The sequence below is a fragment of the Mobula hypostoma genome, chromosome 13 (assembly GCF_963921235.1).
Source record: "Mobula hypostoma chromosome 13, sMobHyp1.1, whole genome shotgun sequence".
NCBI classification, from domain to species: Eukaryota; Metazoa; Chordata; class Chondrichthyes; order Myliobatiformes; family Myliobatidae; genus Mobula; species Mobula hypostoma.
The window spans coordinates 58,434,106-58,453,454 of NC_086109.1; the positions used below are offsets into that span (position 1 = coordinate 58,434,106).

The 19,349-nt window shown below is 43.3% G+C and overlaps 1 protein-coding gene across 1 annotated transcript in view; it reads right to left on the bottom strand.

Moving 5' to 3' along the window:
• myo1ea (myosin IEa) overlaps window positions 1–19,349 on the bottom strand; it is a 241,425-nt gene that overhangs the window by 125,872 nt on the left and 96,204 nt on the right. The window contains exons 3-6 of the mRNA XM_063065755.1: window positions 11,865–11,954; window positions 10,592–10,686; window positions 4,097–4,184; window positions 3,587–3,676 (exon numbers count right to left, since the gene is read on the bottom strand). Of these exons, the coding sequence (XP_062921825.1) occupies window positions 3,587–3,676; window positions 4,097–4,184; window positions 10,592–10,686; window positions 11,865–11,954 (363 nt within the window). The remainder of the gene's footprint in view (window positions 1–3,586; window positions 3,677–4,096; window positions 4,185–10,591; window positions 10,687–11,864; window positions 11,955–19,349) is intronic.

Below are 19,349 nucleotides of genomic sequence, written 5' to 3' on the forward strand. Positions count from 1 at the left end.
TGTGCAGCCTGTGTCTCTCCTAGTTTCACCTATCACCTGCCACCTTGTCCTCCTTCCTCCCTTCCCTCCACCTTCTTAATCTGACTCCTTTCCCTCTTTACCAGTCCTGATGAAGGGCCTCGGCCCGAAACATCGACTGTTTACTCTTTTCCATAGATGCAGCCTGGCCTGCTGAGTTCCTCCAGCAGTACCCGTGTGTAACCTCGCACTCAATGTCAGTAAAACCAAGGAAGTGAATGCAGAGTTCAAAAGGGGACGTCGGGAGAACACACCCCGGTCCTCACCGAGAGGTCAGCAATGGAAATGGTGAGAAGCTTCAGGTTCCTGGGTGTCGATATCTCTGAAGATCAAGATACTGATACAATGATAGAGAAGGCAGACCAGTAACTGTATTTCATTTGGAGGAGATTTGGTATGTCACCAAAGACTCCAGCAAATTTCTACAGATGTACTGTGAAAAGCATTCTGACTGGTTACATCATTGCCTGATATGGAGGGGCCAATGCACAGGACTGGAAAAAGCTGCAAAGGATTTATAAACTCAGCCAGCTCCACCATGGGCACAAGCCACCCCATTACTGAGGACATCCTGATGCCTCGAGAAGCTGGCATCCATCATTAAGGATCCCTCCACTACCCAGGACATGACCTCTTTGCATTACTACCATTAGGGAGGAGGTAGCAGTAGTTACTGTCTGTTACACCACTGGTGTTTAGGGCAGCAGTGAAGGTCCTCCATCTCTGTCTGTCCTTGGCTATCTTCTCTATTGTGCCCCAGGTGGGGTTGAGGGTCCTCATTTCTGCCTCTACGGAATGGCACCCAATTGTCTTTAGTCTCCCGTGTTTTCTCCGGCCTTCTGGGGTCCAATGAAGTGCTGTCTTGATGATGGAGTTTCCCACTCTTCTCAGCACGTGCTCAATCCATCTCTAATGTCTTCTCATTATGATTGTGGCCATGTCCTCTGGGTGGCACTGAAGGAGTAGGGCATAGTTGGACAAGTTATTCCTAGTGTGGGTGGGCAAGAGGGGAAGTGAGCATGTGAGAGGCAATAAAGGACAGGGAATTAATTGAGGGAGTGAGTTTAATGGGATAGCAAGGTGCTGGTATGAACAAGATGGCCCAAATGGTCTGCTAAGTAGTGAGAAATAAGAAAAGGAATTAAGTAACCAGAACCTAATTCTGAGCACAACCAGGTGTACCACCGATGAATCCCTTCCCCCATCACCCCACAGCCAGTCAGCACTCATACAAAGTCATTAGCACAGGAGGCCAGAAGACAGCAAGGTGTCCAGAAAGTTAAGAGAAAACAGGTCCCAGGTTATGCTACTAATCATATCCAAAATTAGCTTTGGGATAAGAGGTGGAAAGATGCGCTCTTTCTGACTGGTATCTAGAAATGTACTACAAAGATCTGTGCTGGACCCTTTCTGTGTGTGATAGATACTAACAACTTGGATATCAATGCTGGAGTTATGATTAATAAGTCTGCAGATGACACGAACACTCGTGGAGATGACTCGAGGATTGGAAGTTGGGTGGAGTGTTGACAGATGAAATTCAATCCCAACATGTGCAAGGTGATACATTTTGGAAATCAAATAAAGATATGAAATGTATAGTAAATGGTAAGGCAAAGGATTGTTGGTGAACAGAGAGACTTAGGGATCCAAGTCCCTAGTTCCCTCAAAGTGGCAACACATGTTACGGTGGAGAAGAAGCCATTTGGCATATTTGCTTTCATAGGTTGCAGCACAGAATGTAGGAGCTGGCATGTTATCTTGCAATTTGACAAAACATTGGTTAAGCACACTTGGGGTATTATATGCAGTTTGGTCATGTTGTAGGAAGGGTGTGAATGCACTCAATGATACCTGAATTGGACACTTTAGGTGCAGGGAGATATTGGATAGGCTGGATGGTGGTCTAACAGAAGCATACAAAATCTTGATAGGGTTGATAGTAAATATCTTTATCCCATTGGAGGGGTATCAAAAACAAGAGGGCATATGTTAGAGTGATTGATATGTGCAATGTGTTGTCAGGGGAATCAGATATAATTACTATACTTAGGAGACATTGTCCAAAGGAAGGCAAAGAAGGATATGAGCTTAATGCAGTCGAACGGGATTAGTATAGATGAGTAAAAAGTTCAGCATGTTCATGATGGACCGAAAGTCCCGTTTCAGTGCTGCATGACTCCATGGCTCATTTGCTCACATGAGACAACCATTTGACACCTGGCAACCAACCCAGGCCTTCTGTTTCAGCAAGTCTCAACATTCATATCGAACCCGGATAACTCGATGCCAGCAAAATGCAAATGAAGTACAAACTCCTTACAGGGGGAGGAAGTGTAGCTTGCAATTCACTTTATCTGTAGCAGAGCTGTATTGCTTTACCTTGTTCAGTTCTGGTTCTACCCCGGAACATTGCAATTTACACTCTAATTTAAACATTGTGCTGTTGCCAGGTACAAATATAACTAAATGGTTCAAAGATAATGAGCAAAACCAGCCACTGTAATGTCTCTTCCTTTTTTTACTGTCTACTGCTTAAATATTTAATCAAGTGCTAGTTAACTTTAGAGCATCCTATTTGTTTCTATTTCTGTCCATGAACATAGAGACAGGCCTGAATGTAATAGACCCATGAGGAATGTGGTGTCTATACTGTTGGAGAGGGAGGATGGGCAGATGGGAAAACATGGGAACCTTGCAATAAATAGTAACAAACTACACAACTAGAGTTTTATCCACTTTTCCCGTCACTGACTACAGGATGTAGCAACATAGGTAGATTGAAGTATTTTTTTTACTTCAGTGAATCGAAAATTGAGAGGAGAATTCACTGCAAAAACATCAGCACATTGTATGTTAGAACGTGCAACTGAGGAAAGACTTCTATTGCACTAAAATTTAGTAAATATAACTTCGTCCTGCATTTCATTACCAAAACCATTTTATCTCCAGTCATGTGACTAAACAAAACACACATGGAAAGTGGTCCTGCTGAGAATTTACAACAATTTGAAGATAATCCCACACAAAGCCAGGCTGACTTACTGCAACCCACAGAAGGAAATTGAAGGCCATTAAAAAAAATTAGTTAAAAAATAAGCATCGCCAAATAATTAAGGTGAAGACTCATGCGGGAAATGGTTCCACCAAAATCTACAGATTATTACAGCCAAGGCAGCCTGCAGCCTCTGCTAGTTACCAAATCCGTCCAGGTTATTGAAGTAGAATGTGCTATCAAACATACTCCTGTAGAACACCATACACCCAGCCACAGTCAATTCTACCATTTGTTGTCTGTTGTTTATCAAGATTAAATCCACTTTAGGAAAAGTGCTGCTTGCCTTGGAGTTTACAATATATGGTCAAACCACAAAACAAGATGCGATTGGGAAGCAGCTTGTGTCACACTTACTCAATTAACATAAAGAAGAAGGTTCTTAAATACAAAAATTTCAAACCAGAAATATCCTCCAATTACTCAAGAAGATAACTTTAAGAAATCCCCTGCACTAATTCAGAAGTGAAAGATATTACAGTTACATCAGGATATGGGGTCTTTTGAACTCACAAATCTGCTGGAGTTATTGTTCCTCACTGTCTTAGCATTTCCAAATGCTTCCAGGAGAGGATTTGATTGAAGAATTATATCTTTTATATGCTGCAGGGGAGGGGAAGAAAAACAAATTATTACAATCATGCTAAGGTGAACAACACCAGAAATGTTGTCTTAAGGACGAGCTATGGGTCTTCCTGGTCATGCAGCTACACACTGCTGGGCTTGGAGAAGCTGGCCCTTTGGATCCTGGACAACATTCCCACTGGACCCGGGGAACTGGATGCCAGCAAAATGCAAACAAAGTAGAATCTGGTCCAGGATCTCAGACATGCATAGATATTGATTGCTACTAGGGACACATGACTTAGGGGACTAAGCAATGCAAACATTTTAAACAAATCTCCTTTCAATAGTCATCCAAGCATGGCAACAGGCGAGAACTTGCAGCTGTGGCAACACTGCATGACGGTTATATGAATGAACAACACAAGCAGACTTGCTGCAGAAATTATTTGACCTTACCTGCACTTTGGGACCACCACCAGAAACCCTGGAAATGTAACTCATGATATATTTTGCAGCGACAGTCTTTCCAGCCCCACTTTCACCACTGGAAAAGAAAATGCAATAAAACTGTAAACATCTCCGTGCTTACACAACACACTCTGCAACACCAACGTCAGTGCACTGAGAAACACTAACTCAGCACGGCATGGACTTGTGTCAAAAAAATCGACACCTGTTGTGAGACAGAGAGACTGCAAGCAGAACCCAGTGCTTCAGATGCAGTCTGTGCACCAGAAAGCTACAACACTTCTGAAATGCCAGCATCTAGGGGCAGAGGGGGAAAAATTACCAATACAAGCTTTGTGGAAGTTGGGTATTTCACTGGCTGGTCCATCTTCAGGATGGATCCTCTCTCAAGCCAATATCCAATATCTGGAGGCACTAGTCACACACAGTCCGCTCTATTGGGCAGGCTGTGTTATTCACAGTCCAACACTAGGCTCTGTTCCAAGCTCTTTCTCGGAAAGAGATTACTGGGTGAAAATCAAGACATGCACAAAGCCTTTTTAGATACATGGAATGTCCAGGGAGTCTGTAGCCCACTGCAGCTTGAAGTGGAGAAGGAGCCTTCAGGGCAGCATGAAGAGCCTGTACAGAGAGCACATGGAGACCTAATGTAGGAAATAGAGTCAGTGGTTCCTACGTTGCCCTCATTATCCAGCTCAGAACTCACTAAAACAGAGTGGCGTACATCACCTTCAATCCTGCGAGGTGTGTTAATAACAATAAGCCTGCGTGACAGTCAGTCGTAAGTGAATTTAGAATGTATGGGGAAGGAGATGATGCTTCAGGGTTGGAAAAAGTCATGGTATTTTGTGCTTCATTTCATCATTAACATAACTTCCATCATTTAGGTTTCACCAAGACGGCTGGGGAACAAATCTCAGCAATTATATAAAACTACACTTTTAAATATGTTTCTCTTGTCTAATTAGCAATAATTATAAAACCTCTGGCTTTTACTGCAGAGAGAATCATCTTGCTCCCTAACGTCCTTTAAAAAAGGTACATCTCTTCCATTAATTGCTCTGGTCTGTGCGTCATTTTAGATGGGCAATTAAATATTGAAAAGAAGTGGCAGCGAGGTCCACCTCTTGTGAATGAATACACTGAAAACAAAGTCTTTTGAATTGAAAGGGAATAGCAAAAAATAAAGCTGACTTGCAAAAGGTTATCAGCAGTCAGTAACAGTAGAACATTAGTGATTATGTTTCACTGATATTCCCCTTCCATTTCTAGTCAGCAGTGTGGTGCTACACAGTTCATTCAGTTATTATTTGGCAAGTTTAGATTACACAGGTAACAGATACAAAGCACAAATAGATTACAGCAAATGAAACTTCTTGCTTGTAGTTTAAGAGAAAGTCCTGCTATACCAGGAAATTATTAGGAAAAAAAATGCTGTGGCTTTAATTTCAAATGACATAGCTGTAAGGAGCTTTCCCGAACCCTCAAAACATCTTTACAATTAGCATGACATTCATTTTCCTGCTCTTGCACTGTGTCATTCTGTGCTAATATTCAAGCTTGCCACATATTACTGACCCGCGGCATTTGCAAAACAGGGTATAACCAGACCGACTGATTTGAGGATTATGGAGACAGACACACACACACAAGAAAGAGAAGCAGAAGAAATCTATCTGAGCTCTTCTGTGGTATTGGGCTTTTACTTCAGCACCTCGTTCCTGTAAAAACCTCATCTTCTTTGAGTCCCTTAATCTCTCTCCTACGAGGCAACTGAGCCTCCCCTGTTGTCTATAGTGATGAAATTTAATGATCCACTATCCTCTGAGTTGAGACATTTCTTCTCATTTTCAACCCCCTTATGGAGACTGCAACCCCTGATTCTATACTGACCAGGGAAAGAGAGCTCCACTCCTACCTTGGCGAGCCCCTTGTTTCAATCAGATCCTTCCCCTTCTTCTAAACTCTGCTTAATATGCTCTTACACTTGTCATATCAGTAGTCAGCACTGTGAACCTTTGGTACTTCCCTCAGCTGCAAGAATATCCTTCCTTATGTATACTTTAAGCTACAAATTACCTACCGGGGTAAAAGATGACAGCTCATAATAATGAAAACACCAAGAACAGATTGCCTGGAAGTAATATATTCCAGTGGATTAACAGCTTGAGTGAACTAGTATTTGTAACTTTTTTTTAATGAGACATCTGAAGTCTTGACGGGTTAAATGATGAGAGGGTGTTTCCCCGGGTGAGGGAATCAAGAATACAGAGGGCACAGTGCCAGGATAAGGCTGAGGTGACAGGTGCTTTTTCTGTCTCAGCAGATTGTCGGCTTTGTGAATCAACCACACTGAAGAGCAGTGAAGGAAGACACAGATATTTAGACTTCAGAGGAATCAGATGATTTGGAGACCTAGCAGGAAAGTGGAGTTGAGGCTGGAGTCACGTCACCCAGGGTGTTACCGAATGTTGGGCAGGCCCTTCCCTGCTCCCATTCCAAACGTTGAATTAGGCGTGTCACCGTACAGTGCAAACCCTTGTTACAACAGAGAACCAAAACCCCATGAAATGAAAATCACTGAAGGAAGATGGCAACAAAGTAAGCTGTAGCTGACTGAATACGAAGAGCAATACCCCCAGAGTCTCCCGAGGGGGCGGGAGGAGGATGAGCGACTCAACAGGACGGTCATACCGGCAATGGCCAGGACAGGAAACACGACTACGAGGAAGCTAAAGCAAACAACACTGACCGGAGAGGAATTCACGGTAAGCTGTCATTGCGGGAAAGTCTGCAAAAACATCAGAGGGCTCAAGATACACCAGAGCAGGTCTAGATGTGGATCAATGGTGACCCAAGTGCAGCGCACAGACTTAGTGTCCGGTGAAACGGAGGAGAATTCCAGCCAGGAAGCACCCCACAGAGCTGAAGATCTCTCCATACTTGAGTCGCCTCAGCACCAAACACAGACCTAGTGAGTTCCTCTTCCGCTACCCCAATCCATTCGTCAAGGAAAGACAGGATCAAATGGTCTAGATAGTAAGACAACGTCGCCTGGATGCAGTTCGATGATGATCTAGACGGCATCCTGGAAGTTGCCTTAGCAGGTCCAGTAGACAGAAAGATCGACTCACTCACAGCCATAGCGTACAATCTAGCTAAGGAACGATTTGGCCCAATGGAGCGGAGAAGCCAGCTCGAGTTACCATGGCAACCAAATAGGAGGGAAATGGAGATTCGTCGCTTGAGAGGCGAATTAAAGGTGCTCAACAAGAGGTTTAAAACCAGCTCACCGACCGAAAAAGAAGGTATCAAGGACTTAACCAGTATGCTGTGGGAAAAGCTGTGCAAACTCCGGAGGGCGGAACATCTGCGACTGCAAAGAAGGAAGAAAGAGAAAAGGCGAGCGCAGTTTGTGGGAGATCTATTCAGCTTCACCAGGACTCTTCTCGGCCAACAAAAATCTGGTATACTATCAAGCTCGAAGCCAGAGGTGGAGGAGTTCCTGCAGGAGGCACACAGTGACCCACGGAGGGGTCAGGGACTAGGAACCAATTGGGCTGTGCGTAGACCGGAAAATCCATCAATTGAGCTGAATGTGAAGGAGCCCACATGGCAGGAAATCCAGGACATCATCCGGAAAGCTAAAGCATCAGTTGCCCCAGGCCCAAGCAGCATACCCTATAAGGTGTATAAGAAATGCCCAAAACTTCTTCGAAGGCTATGGAAGGTCATGAGAAAGATCTGGGCCAAAGGTACTATTTCATCAAGTTGGAAATTGGCAGAGGGATGCCTTATTCCAAAGAAAGAGGTTTCTTCCACAATTGCCCAGTTTAGCACAATTTCTCTCCTGGATATGGAATGTAAGATTTTCTTTTCTGTGCTCGCAAGAAGGCTGACTTCTTACATGACGCAGAACCGTTATATCAACATATCCTTCCAGAAAGGCGGTATTCCAGGCTTTTCGGGGTGTCTGGAGCACACATTAATGATTCGCCATTTGATTCGTGAGGCCAAGCAGAAAAAGGGTGACCTAACAGTTGTCTGGTTAGACCTCGCGAACGCCTACGGGTCTATTCCACATGACCTCATCCTAGAAGGACTCGACCACTACTACATCCCAGTGGCTATTCGAGACATGATCACCAGCTACCTAGGAGGATTCAAACTCAGATTTACATCAGCCCATTTCACAACTAGTTGGCAGGACCTCCAGAAGGGGATTCCAACAGGGTGCACCATCTCCCCCTCCTATTTATTATGGGAATGAACCTCCTATTATCAGCAGCAGAAAATGTAACCCGCGTCGGGCCGCTGGAGTCGGGCATTGTTCAGCCAGCTCTACGAGGGTTCATGGATGACATCACTATAACAACTGTGTCACGTGTCCAAGCAAGATGGGTATTGGAAACCCTGGGTAATGTAGCCACTTGGGCGAAGATGTCCTTCAAGGCCAAGAAGTCCAGGTGTATGGTGATCAGAAAGGGTAAAGTTATTAGCAAGTTTCGCCTCCGAGTTTGGTGTGAGGTCGTCCCTTCCATTGAAGATAACCTGATACAATGCTTGGGGAAGTGGGTTAATGTGTCACTGACAGATGGGGCCAATGTCACCAATGCTGTGAAGCAGATAGACGAATGGTTGAAGAAGATTGACAAATCCGGACTTCCCGGTAAATTCAAGACATGGCTGTACCAATACGGCATTCTGCCCAGGCTTCTCTGGCTCTTCACACTTTATGAGTTCCCCATGACTGCCGTAGATGGCATCGAGAGGAAAACCAACAAGCACCTGCGGAGATGGTTGGGAGCTCCCCCCAAGCTTCTCTTCAGTGGGCCCCTACATTCGTTCTGGGCAACTGCAACTTCCCCTGTCATCTGTCGTGGAGGAGTTCAAGGTGGCAAAATGCAGAGCCTTATTAAGCTTGAGCGATTCCAATGATGTCTTGGTAAAACAAGCAGGCGTTACAACCAGATCTGGGCTCAAGTGGGCAGCCAATGCAGCTGTGGAGGAGGCAGTGTGTTCTCTGAAGCTGCGAGATATCATCGGCAACCCCTGCATCGGGCGGCAAGGCCTCGGCTCAGTTCACTTCCAGAAGTGGGGAAACGCAAGCATAAGAAACAGGCGAGACATGATACAGGCAGAAGTATGGATCCGCAAGGAAAAGAAGCAGATTTCAAAGGCAGTGGAACAAGGATCCCAGGGTGCCTGGACAAAATGGGATCTGCCTAAGCGCAAGATCTCATGGGCAGAGTTATGGAGACTGGAGCCCTTCCGTATTTCCTTCCTCTTGCAATCCGTGTATGGCACCCTTCCTTCCCCATTACATCTGTACACATGGGGGATGAGAGAGGACCCGAACTGTAAGCTCTGTGGTCAAAAGGGGACACTAGCTCATATACTGTCCAGATGTAAAACAGCTCTAACTCAAGGACGGTATAGGTGGCGCCATGATAAGGTGCTTCTGGCTCTTGCTGACACACTAGAGTGGGAGAGATGCAAGAAGAGGACGGCTGGCACAGATTTGAGGAAGGCCATCACCTTCATCAAAGAGGGAGCCAGGACTTTCGTAACTAAACAACCAAAGCCCAATCTGTTGCTAACGGCCAGGTCCTGGGAGAACAGGGTTGATGTGGGAAGGAGGCTGCAGTTCTCAGATGTGGTGCACACAACCCTATGCCCGGACATTGTATTGTGGTAAACTGAAGACAGGAAAATAATTCTGGTTGAGCTGACTGTGCCGTGGGAGGAGGGATGGAAAGAGGCCCACGAGAGAAAAGCCTTGAAAAGCCCTTAGTGCAAGAATGCCAAGACAAGGGGTGGCAGGCATGGTTGTTCCCTGTGGAGATCGGCTGCAGAGGTTTCCCAGCCAAATCAGCATGATGGTTGTTAGCTCTGGGCCTGGACAAAAGGAGTGAAAAACAAGCAGCTCGTAGGATGGGGGAAGAGGCAGAACGAGCCTCTTGTTGGATTTGGAGTAGGCGAGAGGAGGGAGGCTGGAAGCCAGGAGCAGATGGGCAGTGATTTGGCCACCGCTGCCGGCCCAACAACTGGAGAGTGTCATGGTTAAGGGTCCAAACACTCGGTGAAGGTTGGGAACCACCTGATGACATCTGCTCCTGGCTGAAGGCTACGGTTACCTTATAAGGTAACTGGGGAATGCACCCAAACAGGTGTATGTAACAAGTAGGCAGTTTAATTCATTCTTCGTTGCTACTGCTTTCTTATGTAACGTGTAGCTCATGGATCCACGTTAAAAATAAAACAATTACGTTACAATATCCCTGACCAGAAGCAATTCTGAGGTAATGTTTGTAATTCTAAAGACCACATTACGCCAACAGTGAGTCATAAGCCACAGATGATTCTTCAAAGTCCTCCCAAGGACAAATTGTGAAATATAGTCTGTAAATGACAATAAAGAGAAAATGGGAGGAATTTCCCTCGTTATATTTTAATCTGTTCTGAAGAACTGTGTTCAAGTACCTGATGATGACACATTGATTTTCCCCATCGATAATCATGTTCCGAAACATGGTATCAGCAAGGGCGTAGATATGCGGCGGATTTTCATAAGGAGCCTGGATTGTAAAGAAACAGGGCATTAGTGGAAAAAATGGAGGCATTGTGTCACAAATTCAAATGACTTACATGGGATTCAGCAGACTGCCAAATGAATTTCGGGACAGTGTGTTAAGATTTATCAGGATTGTAGGAAAGAAAAATCAAGGACAGAGTTAATTTCTACTTTGAACAGCTAATGGGAAAAGAAAACATTTTTAAACATTACTAAACAGGAATACACAATCACTTATACTTTTTGATTCATCATGATGTTGAGCATTTTATTACAAAGCTCTCTCTGAAATGCTGCAGAAGGGAATTTCACAGGTATCTGCCAAGCATAAACAGATTAACATCTCACACTACTTTAAGGCCCCACATCTACTTCTACCGTTGGGAATAAAAAGAAAACATTATTTTACTTTATATAGGTTAAGTAAAATAAAGTAAAAGTACTCTTTTCAACACTATAAAAAGTCTATAAAGTAGAACTTAGAAATGAAATCAAAGAACGTCTATTTGTGTTTGAATCAGATTTTTTTTTTAAAAAGTGCTTTCCCAATTAATCCAGTTTCTCTTCTTCTTGAAAGCCTTTCAATTTTTTTTCTTTTATAAATTGTATTTTTGTTCTTAGAGTTATCCCAGACTAGCGGCTGACCGGTTAACCGATCGCCCAATTAACCGGAATTTACTGTAGTCAGATGCTGAGCTATATTTTGGTGGACCAGCTTTTTACCCCCACTCTCTTCACCGCTCTGTACAGGAATATAGTTTGAATAGTTTCAGTAACGTTCCTTATCGCACTGAAGTGGCTACTATTCATCTATGACGCTGAAGGAAGCTTCAGTAACTATGCAGCACAATGTTGAAGCTGATGCTCCCTCAGAACCAAACACTGTTTACAAACAACCGTAATGTCATGTAAAAAACATGCAAAGCAGTTTGCTATCGACTGCAGAAATATCCCCAGTCTAGTGTATGACATTGGAGATTATTCAGGTCAGATCAAGTTATCCCTCCAGTTTTCTCTCTCATGCTACTAGGGTTCACGTAAGGTAGACTCAGTTAGATTGTGGCCTTGATATGAGCAGATCCCTATTACAGTGCACAGTACATTTATCATCTGAGCATTCAGTTGAGATCTAGCACTGAAACTTCAGCAGACACAGGTTATCAGCAAATGTGGCATACTCACTGCTCCTTGGTACATTTCAACTTCTTTTTCTCCGAAGTATGGCATCTGTTTGAATGGGTTTACAGAGATCAGCACCGGCCCAATATATGTCTGCACAAACTTGGTTAAGGTTCCACTTCCTACTGGTGAATGAGGTATTAAAATCATCATGGAAACAGCCTCCCTTCACAATTCTAAATACCTGCTACAATTTCGAGGCTGATTAAAGAAAGCTTGAGAATGACCTGGGATAACCAAGAGCAGGTCAACACTCAGACAACAGTAACCTTCTGTACTGGATGGGAAAGAAAATTTTGGAAGTGACAGGCTTCTCTGCAATCTGAACCATTTCTTAAAGGAATGCTTCTTTAAAATCAAATACTTCTTAAAAACAAAAGGAAGGTCATTTTCTACATTCTTGGGCATATATTCATATAGAGTCATAGATCAGCATAGCACTTAAACCTCATCCTAACACAGTTCCACTGTCTGGCCCGGTTCACTTTAAACCTTTCCTATCATGTACTTTGTACCTGCCTTTATATCAAAGTAAACTTTATTCATAATTTTTAGATTATTTACAAGAATAAACTGTGCAATGCCCTTTATTCTTATATTCCTTGTCAATGTAAGACATAGTATTCTGCTATATTCCTCACAACCATTCTGGAAACCCATTCTATGTATGAAGAAAATGTTCTGCAGGTCCTTTTTAAATCTTCCCTTCTCACCTTAAACCCATGCTGTCTAGTTTTTCATTGCCTTTCCCTGGGGGAAAAAAGGACTTGTGTGCTTTCACCCTATCGATGCCCCTCATGATTGTATCTTTGTTTCATATTCTGTAAAACAGTTAAAAATCTGTGATTTTATCCCACCTGCATTGCTCTCTGCAAGAATTCCTCAATGAGGTTGGCTGTTCAATCAGTTTACTGGTCTCATGGCATCTGTTCGTAAGGCATTTTCTAGGACTGAGGCACAGTGATGATTTTAAGGAGCTCATCTGACTACGCAGAACAGTCATTATGTTCATTGTGGAGTCACAACATTTCTACCACGATTAAAGCACGCTGACTCATTAACCCTGTGACCTCTGGATCGCTGCTTTGCCCATTTCAATGTTAGATGCTGTCAGGCTTCAGTTCAAAGGGGGCTCCTCACTGAGAACTGTCAGTGTCACTGGAGAATCCCACACAGCCAAACCAGGAAGGAAAGACACCTCTTTTAAACTATCACCTTAAACCATCAAAATCAATAACTGGAACACACAACACAAACAATAAAACACAATAAATCCATCTTATGACAAAGGGAATAAAATTCATTGCAATACTTTTTAAAAGAGGATTACTGTAACACTTTGACAATGCAACACCCTTGGGGTTTCGCTGGTACCATACTGGCATGCTTTCACACTATTGGATTTGACTCCCATTAAAGAGAGGGTACAAAATGGAGTCCAGGCAACTTAAATGGATCACAGCAAACAGCACCCAGTGAGCTAGATGCTGAGCCACCGCATTTCTGAGGAAGTATGTTCACATACATCATAGTTCTTTGATCATAAAATTAGACTTTCCAGAAGCAGAAAGTTTGCTAAGCAGCATTAAAAGCCAGTAAAGGAAAGGTATGTCACATCCGGAGTTCCTCTGGTTAGCGGACGATTTCTCTCCACACCTCTCTGACGTAGTGGGGAATCGTGTACGAGGCGAGTTACAGCAGTGGTTTCCCATTGTCTTCTGCCGGGTGAGTTTCCAAAGAGATCACCAGCTCATATCCCAGCACAGATGGAAAGCGTGTAGGGGAGCCGGCTGGATTCGAACACGGGACCTTTTGTCCTAAAGTCTGGCAGTAATGCCACTATACCACCAGCCGGGTCTAAAAGCCAGTGAGAACTGAAAATTAGTGAAATAGATTCAAGAGAGATTCAAAAAACTTTATTATTATTCTAACCGTACATCAGCTCTGCAGGGCAGAATGAGACAGTGTTTCCCAGGAGCAGTGCAATCATAACAGAACAAACGCAACACTAAATAATAAACATACCAATAAATAGTAAAACACAACAGCCACATGTCAGTTAAAATCAAGTTATAAGTGTCCAGTGCAAGTTAAAAGTGTCCAGAGAGTCAGGTAGAGCAGCTATTTAGCAGTCTGACTGCCTGTGGGAGGAAACTGATTAGTAGCCTTGTGGTTTTAGTTTTGATGATCCTGTAACGTTTTCCTGATGGCAGAAGAACAAACAGTTCATGGAGAGGGTGTGAGGGGTCTTAATGATGTACTGTGTCTTCTGGAGGCATCGACTCTGAAGGAGGTCTTGGACAGAAGGTAGGGAGACCCCAATAACCTTCTCTGCTCTCCTAACCACCCTCTGCAAGGCTTTTTTGTCGACAGCACTGCAGCTGGAGTACTAGATTGTGATGCAAAAGGTCAGCACACTCTCAACCACGCCTCTGTAGAATGTAGTTAAGATGTTAGTGGGGAGTGATGCTTGTTTAAGCTTCCTCAGAAAGTGCAATCCCAGTGGTGTTCCTGGACCAGGTGAGATTGTCCGAGATCTGCACCCCAAGGAATTTGATGTTTTCCACTCTCTCCACTGTGGAGCCGTTGATGCTGAGGGGTATGTGCTCAGGCTGAGACCGTCTGAAATCGACAATCATCTCCTTGGTTTTGGTGACATTAAGCATCAAGTTGTTATCACTGCACTAGCTCTCTAGGTGTTTGACCTCCTCCCTGTACATTGTTTCATCATTTTTGCTGATGAGCCCCACCACTGTGGTATCATCAGCAAATTTAATGATCAGGTTCTCCTTGAATCTGGCTGCACAGTCATGTGTTAGCAGTGTAAACAGCAATGGGCTAAGCACACAGCCTTGTGGGGATCCAGTGCTCAGTGTGATGGAGTCAGAGATGTTTAGTTTGTAAAAACTCAAAATCCAGTTCAGCTGTCAATTTGACAGCGTAATGTTGGTGAATACCGGGAGATTTGCAATCATTACAAGGCAACGTGAAGCTGGTTGGCTCCAAATCAAGTGAGTCAAATTCAAGTGTAATTATCATTGAACCATACATGAATACAGCCAAGCGAAACAGCCTTCCTCTAGGGCCAAGATGCAAAACATACACAGCGATTTCAAACTAGCCAGCAAAACAAAAACCATAGCGACGCAAAAAAAACCCACAAAAGTGAAAAGGAGGAGTTGCACTGTCTACTGGTTGGTTAGTCGCTCCATTTAAATGACATCACGCTATATAAAAATGTAAACACTTCCTGATATTATTGTCAACAGTACACCAAACAGAGAGGCTATACAGGTTGAGCACCACTCATCCAAAATTCTTTGGGCTGGATTTTGGAATAGTTTCATCTACATAATAAGATACCTCGGGGATGAGACCCAACTCTAAACACAAAATCCACTTACATTATATATATAACTCGTACATATACTCTGAAGGTAGTTTTATATAATATTTTAAATAATTTTGTGCATAAAACAATAAAGGATCTTGGCAAACTCATCAATGAATTTTTCTGCTGCTTTGGATTTCGGAGGTTTTTTTGGATTTTGGAATTTTGGATAAGGGTGCTCAAAAGATTCTTCAGGGAATGCATTAATGAGCTGTAATCCAATATTAGGATTAGCACCACATTCAAAAGGTATTTACAAATCAGTATGGTATCTTACAGTCATTTCCATTCAACGAATTTCGTAACATTTCCCACACACATGTAGTAGCATTTCTTTCGTACATAAAAACAAGTACTTAATGGCATTCAAGCCCCCACAACAGTAATGCTGTTATTCCAAAATGAATGACATTTAGGATAGAAAATAGGCCAGCTGGCCCAACAGTGGGCACTTCCCATCGTGTTTTCATGCCTCTGCAATGCCTAATGTCTCTAGCTTAAACTGAACATGGAAGTAACATCTTCCAGCTGAAGCAGAAAAACAAAATGTTGGAGGAACTCAGCAGGTCAGGCAGCATCTGTGGAGGTAGAGGGATGGTCAACATTTAGGGCTGAGACTGCATCACAACTGACTAGAAACATCAGCCACCCCTTTCCCTCCACTGCTCGATCCACTGAGTTTCCCCTGCAGTTTGTTTTTTGCTCCAAATACCAGTATCTGCTGTCTCTTGTGTGTCTGACAAACTCTGCTCTGTCTCCAACGTGCTCACCTAATCATCTACACAAGGAAATCTGCAGATGCTGGAAATCCAAAGCAACACACACATGATGTCCTGAGGAAGGAACTCGCCCTAAAATTGTCAACCATCTATTCACTTCCATACATGCTGCCTGGCCTGCTGAGTTCCTCCAGCATTTTGTGTGCGCTCACCTAATCATCTTTCAGGATCCCCTGATCTACAACAAATAGTTATGATCCACTTCTAAAATCACAATCTCATTCCATAAAATTTAGAAACATGTCTTTCAGACATCACCGTGTTATCCTTAATTTGAGTCAAAAATTGACTCAACTTTTCCAGGTTTTTACTTTTCACGTTTGTGTATCATCACATGAAATTCAAAAAAAAAAATCACAGTGGCTGGAAATCTGAAACAAAGACAGAATATCCCAGAAACTCTGCAAAGTCAGGCAGTATATGTGGAAAGGAAAATATTTTTAACATTTCATATTGAAACACTGACGCAGAGTCTTTAACCTGAAATATTAACCATGTTTCTCTATCCATTGACGCTGCCCAGCCTGCTGAATGTTTCCAGCATTTTCGATAAAATCACACATTGAGATCATGGAAATTAGCGAACTGAAGGAGACTATTCAGCATACCATCACTCCATGCTACCCCCTCACCAAAGCCTCCATAACTAACTGTACAGCCTAGGCCAGGGTCACTACAGGCCAGGCGTCACACATTTCTGTGGCTATTTCCAAGGGACAAGAATGAGGCAAGGCAGCTCCCCCCCTCCTGCTGGTGAAAGGCAGTGTATGCTTGATTGGGAATGGGGTGGTGGGTAAAAGTGAAGTGGAAAAGGACTGGCAGATGGGGCACGGGGATTCGGGTGAGAAACAGACCAAAATGCATCAGAGTGCAGATGAAGGGTCAACGCCCTAAACATCAACTGCTCACTCTTTTCCATAGATGCTGCCTGGCCTGCTGAGCTCCTCCAGCATTTTGTGTGTGTTGCTTTGGATTTTCAGCATCTGCAGACTTTCCCCAGGTTTGAGACCAATGTAATAATAATATAATAATAATATTGGGGTGGGAGAATGGGGAGGGGAGGAGGATAATCTACCTCTCAGGAGGTAAAATTACTGCCAGCAGCACTGGTGTTGTGGGGTGTGGGAGTTACAAAGCTGCCATTGCGGTGCAGGAGACCTGTTTCCGGATGAGGCAAGGAATTCATTTAATGTGTAGCTGCTCCCTATTCAACCCTGTAGGAGAAAGACTGGCATCCCAGACAGCACGGTCCAAGCATTGTACTCCTAAATAACTGCAGGAAATGATGTCTCTCTATCAGACCTGGGTGCAAGGATGACTAACTCAGGAAGTGCCTGATTAAGTTTCTCATCTGGTGCACTGTGAGTCAGAAACAGCCAGAAATACAGTCAAAAAACAAACTGTGTTCTGCAATCTAATTTCTAAACAAGAGCAGCACACATCAAATTTTCTGGTGAATGCAGCAGTCCAGGCAGCATCTATAGGAAGAAGTACAGTCGACGTTTCAGGCTGGGACCCTTCGTCAGGACTAACCGAAGGAAGAGCTAGTAAGAGATTTGAAAGTTGGAGGGGGAGGGGGAGATCCAAAATGATAGGAGAAGACAGGAGGGGGAGGGATGGAGCCAAGAGCTGGACAAGTGATTGGAGAAAGGGATATGAGAGGATCATGGGACAGGAGGCCTATCATTTCGGATCTCCCCCTCTCCCTCCCACTCTCAAATCTCTTATTAACTCTTCTTTCAGTTAGTCCTGATGAAGGGTCCCGGTCTGAAACGTCGACTGCACCTCTTCCAATAGATGCTGCCTGGCTTGCTGCGTTCACAGGCAACTTTGATGTGTGCTGCTTGAAATTCCAGCATCTGCAGATTTCCTCATGTTTGCGGTTTAAAACAAGAACGTGAGTTTAAGTTTAACAGAGCACAACAAAGAGCTAAATCATGGTTACATCGTGTACACTAAATTACCAAACACAAGTCCTTTCAGGAACATAAACAAAAAAATTGCCAGGGTTCCTTATCAAAGACATTCAAAGTCATCACCATTTGCCTGTTTTTAACAACTACAGAAAAGATATTTGAAGCAAAACTTCACTGTTATCAAAAAGCACATGCAAAAGTGACCTTTGTTTTTAAAATACAGAAATTAACAGAGGTTGGGAACGGATTCTGTTCCAATGTCACCACTTTGCCCGACAAGAACTGTACCTCTGAAATTACAGCATTGCCAAATTAGAACAAACAGACTTTCTTTCTCCTTGTTACTCGCACCAAACCTGGTTTGCAAAATAATTTAATAACAGTTTCGTGAAAAAAAAATTATGCTCCAAAGTCCAATCCCTCTGCAAGCTTCGTTCCATGACCCACTGGGTGAATATCATTTTGCTCAGGTTAGTAAAGGGAAAGCTCCAGTGAAACTTCCAATTAATGATGACTGGTATTTATAAATCATTATGTATCATTCTGCCTTTGACAGGATTCCTGGAATCCAGCCTGCAATGCTACAAGAGTGATTCCAATGTCAAGTAGTCTTGCTTTGTAAAGTGGCTCTCAACAGATGGGTGTGGAGAAGCACAGAATTACCACTGCTCTCCACTTTCTTTTTACCCCAGCCAATCAACACTTGGATTAATTAGCACCTGCAGAATATTCCACCGTGCTGCTAAGAGTGTAAATTGTTATTTTTCTTGTAGTTTGCCTTTTCCTGTGCTTGCTCATAATTTTTATATAATCACCTATACCTGTAATTGATCAGTGGACTTTACAGTAATTGTAGCACAGCTTATTCTGCATTTTTCTAGAAACTTCCTAATAGCGAGAGTCACGTCACTGAACTTGCCTACATCTCTTTTCAACAGAATGGCCTGTTATCTGTCTAGCTTGTATACGATGACCACTTCTTTGTTCCTGCCACTTCTGTCTTTTTGTTTGTCGTTTGTTCTCCCCCTTCCTTACAGTAGAGTAAGTTGGTTATTTCTTTGTTGTGCACACCTAATAAAACACTCATTACCACCATTCTTTACTTCCAAAGAACTTCTGGATCACGGTATCAGCTGATCCACCAGCTCCTTACAGGACATATTGCTTGAAATTGTAGTCACTGTTATAAGGCAGTGTCTAATTTGTGTGCAGTGAGCCACCTTAAACAGCAGTGTGATCATTGTTTGTGTCTGCTTTCTTTTTATTGATATTACATATAAATTAAACAGTTGCTAATCAGCAAGGAAACCTGTGATGGCTCCCCAGATATCAAGCAAGGACCACCAGCAGTGGTCTACAAAGGTGCACCAGTTCCATTCCCCTGCCCCCGCCCCCCCCCCCA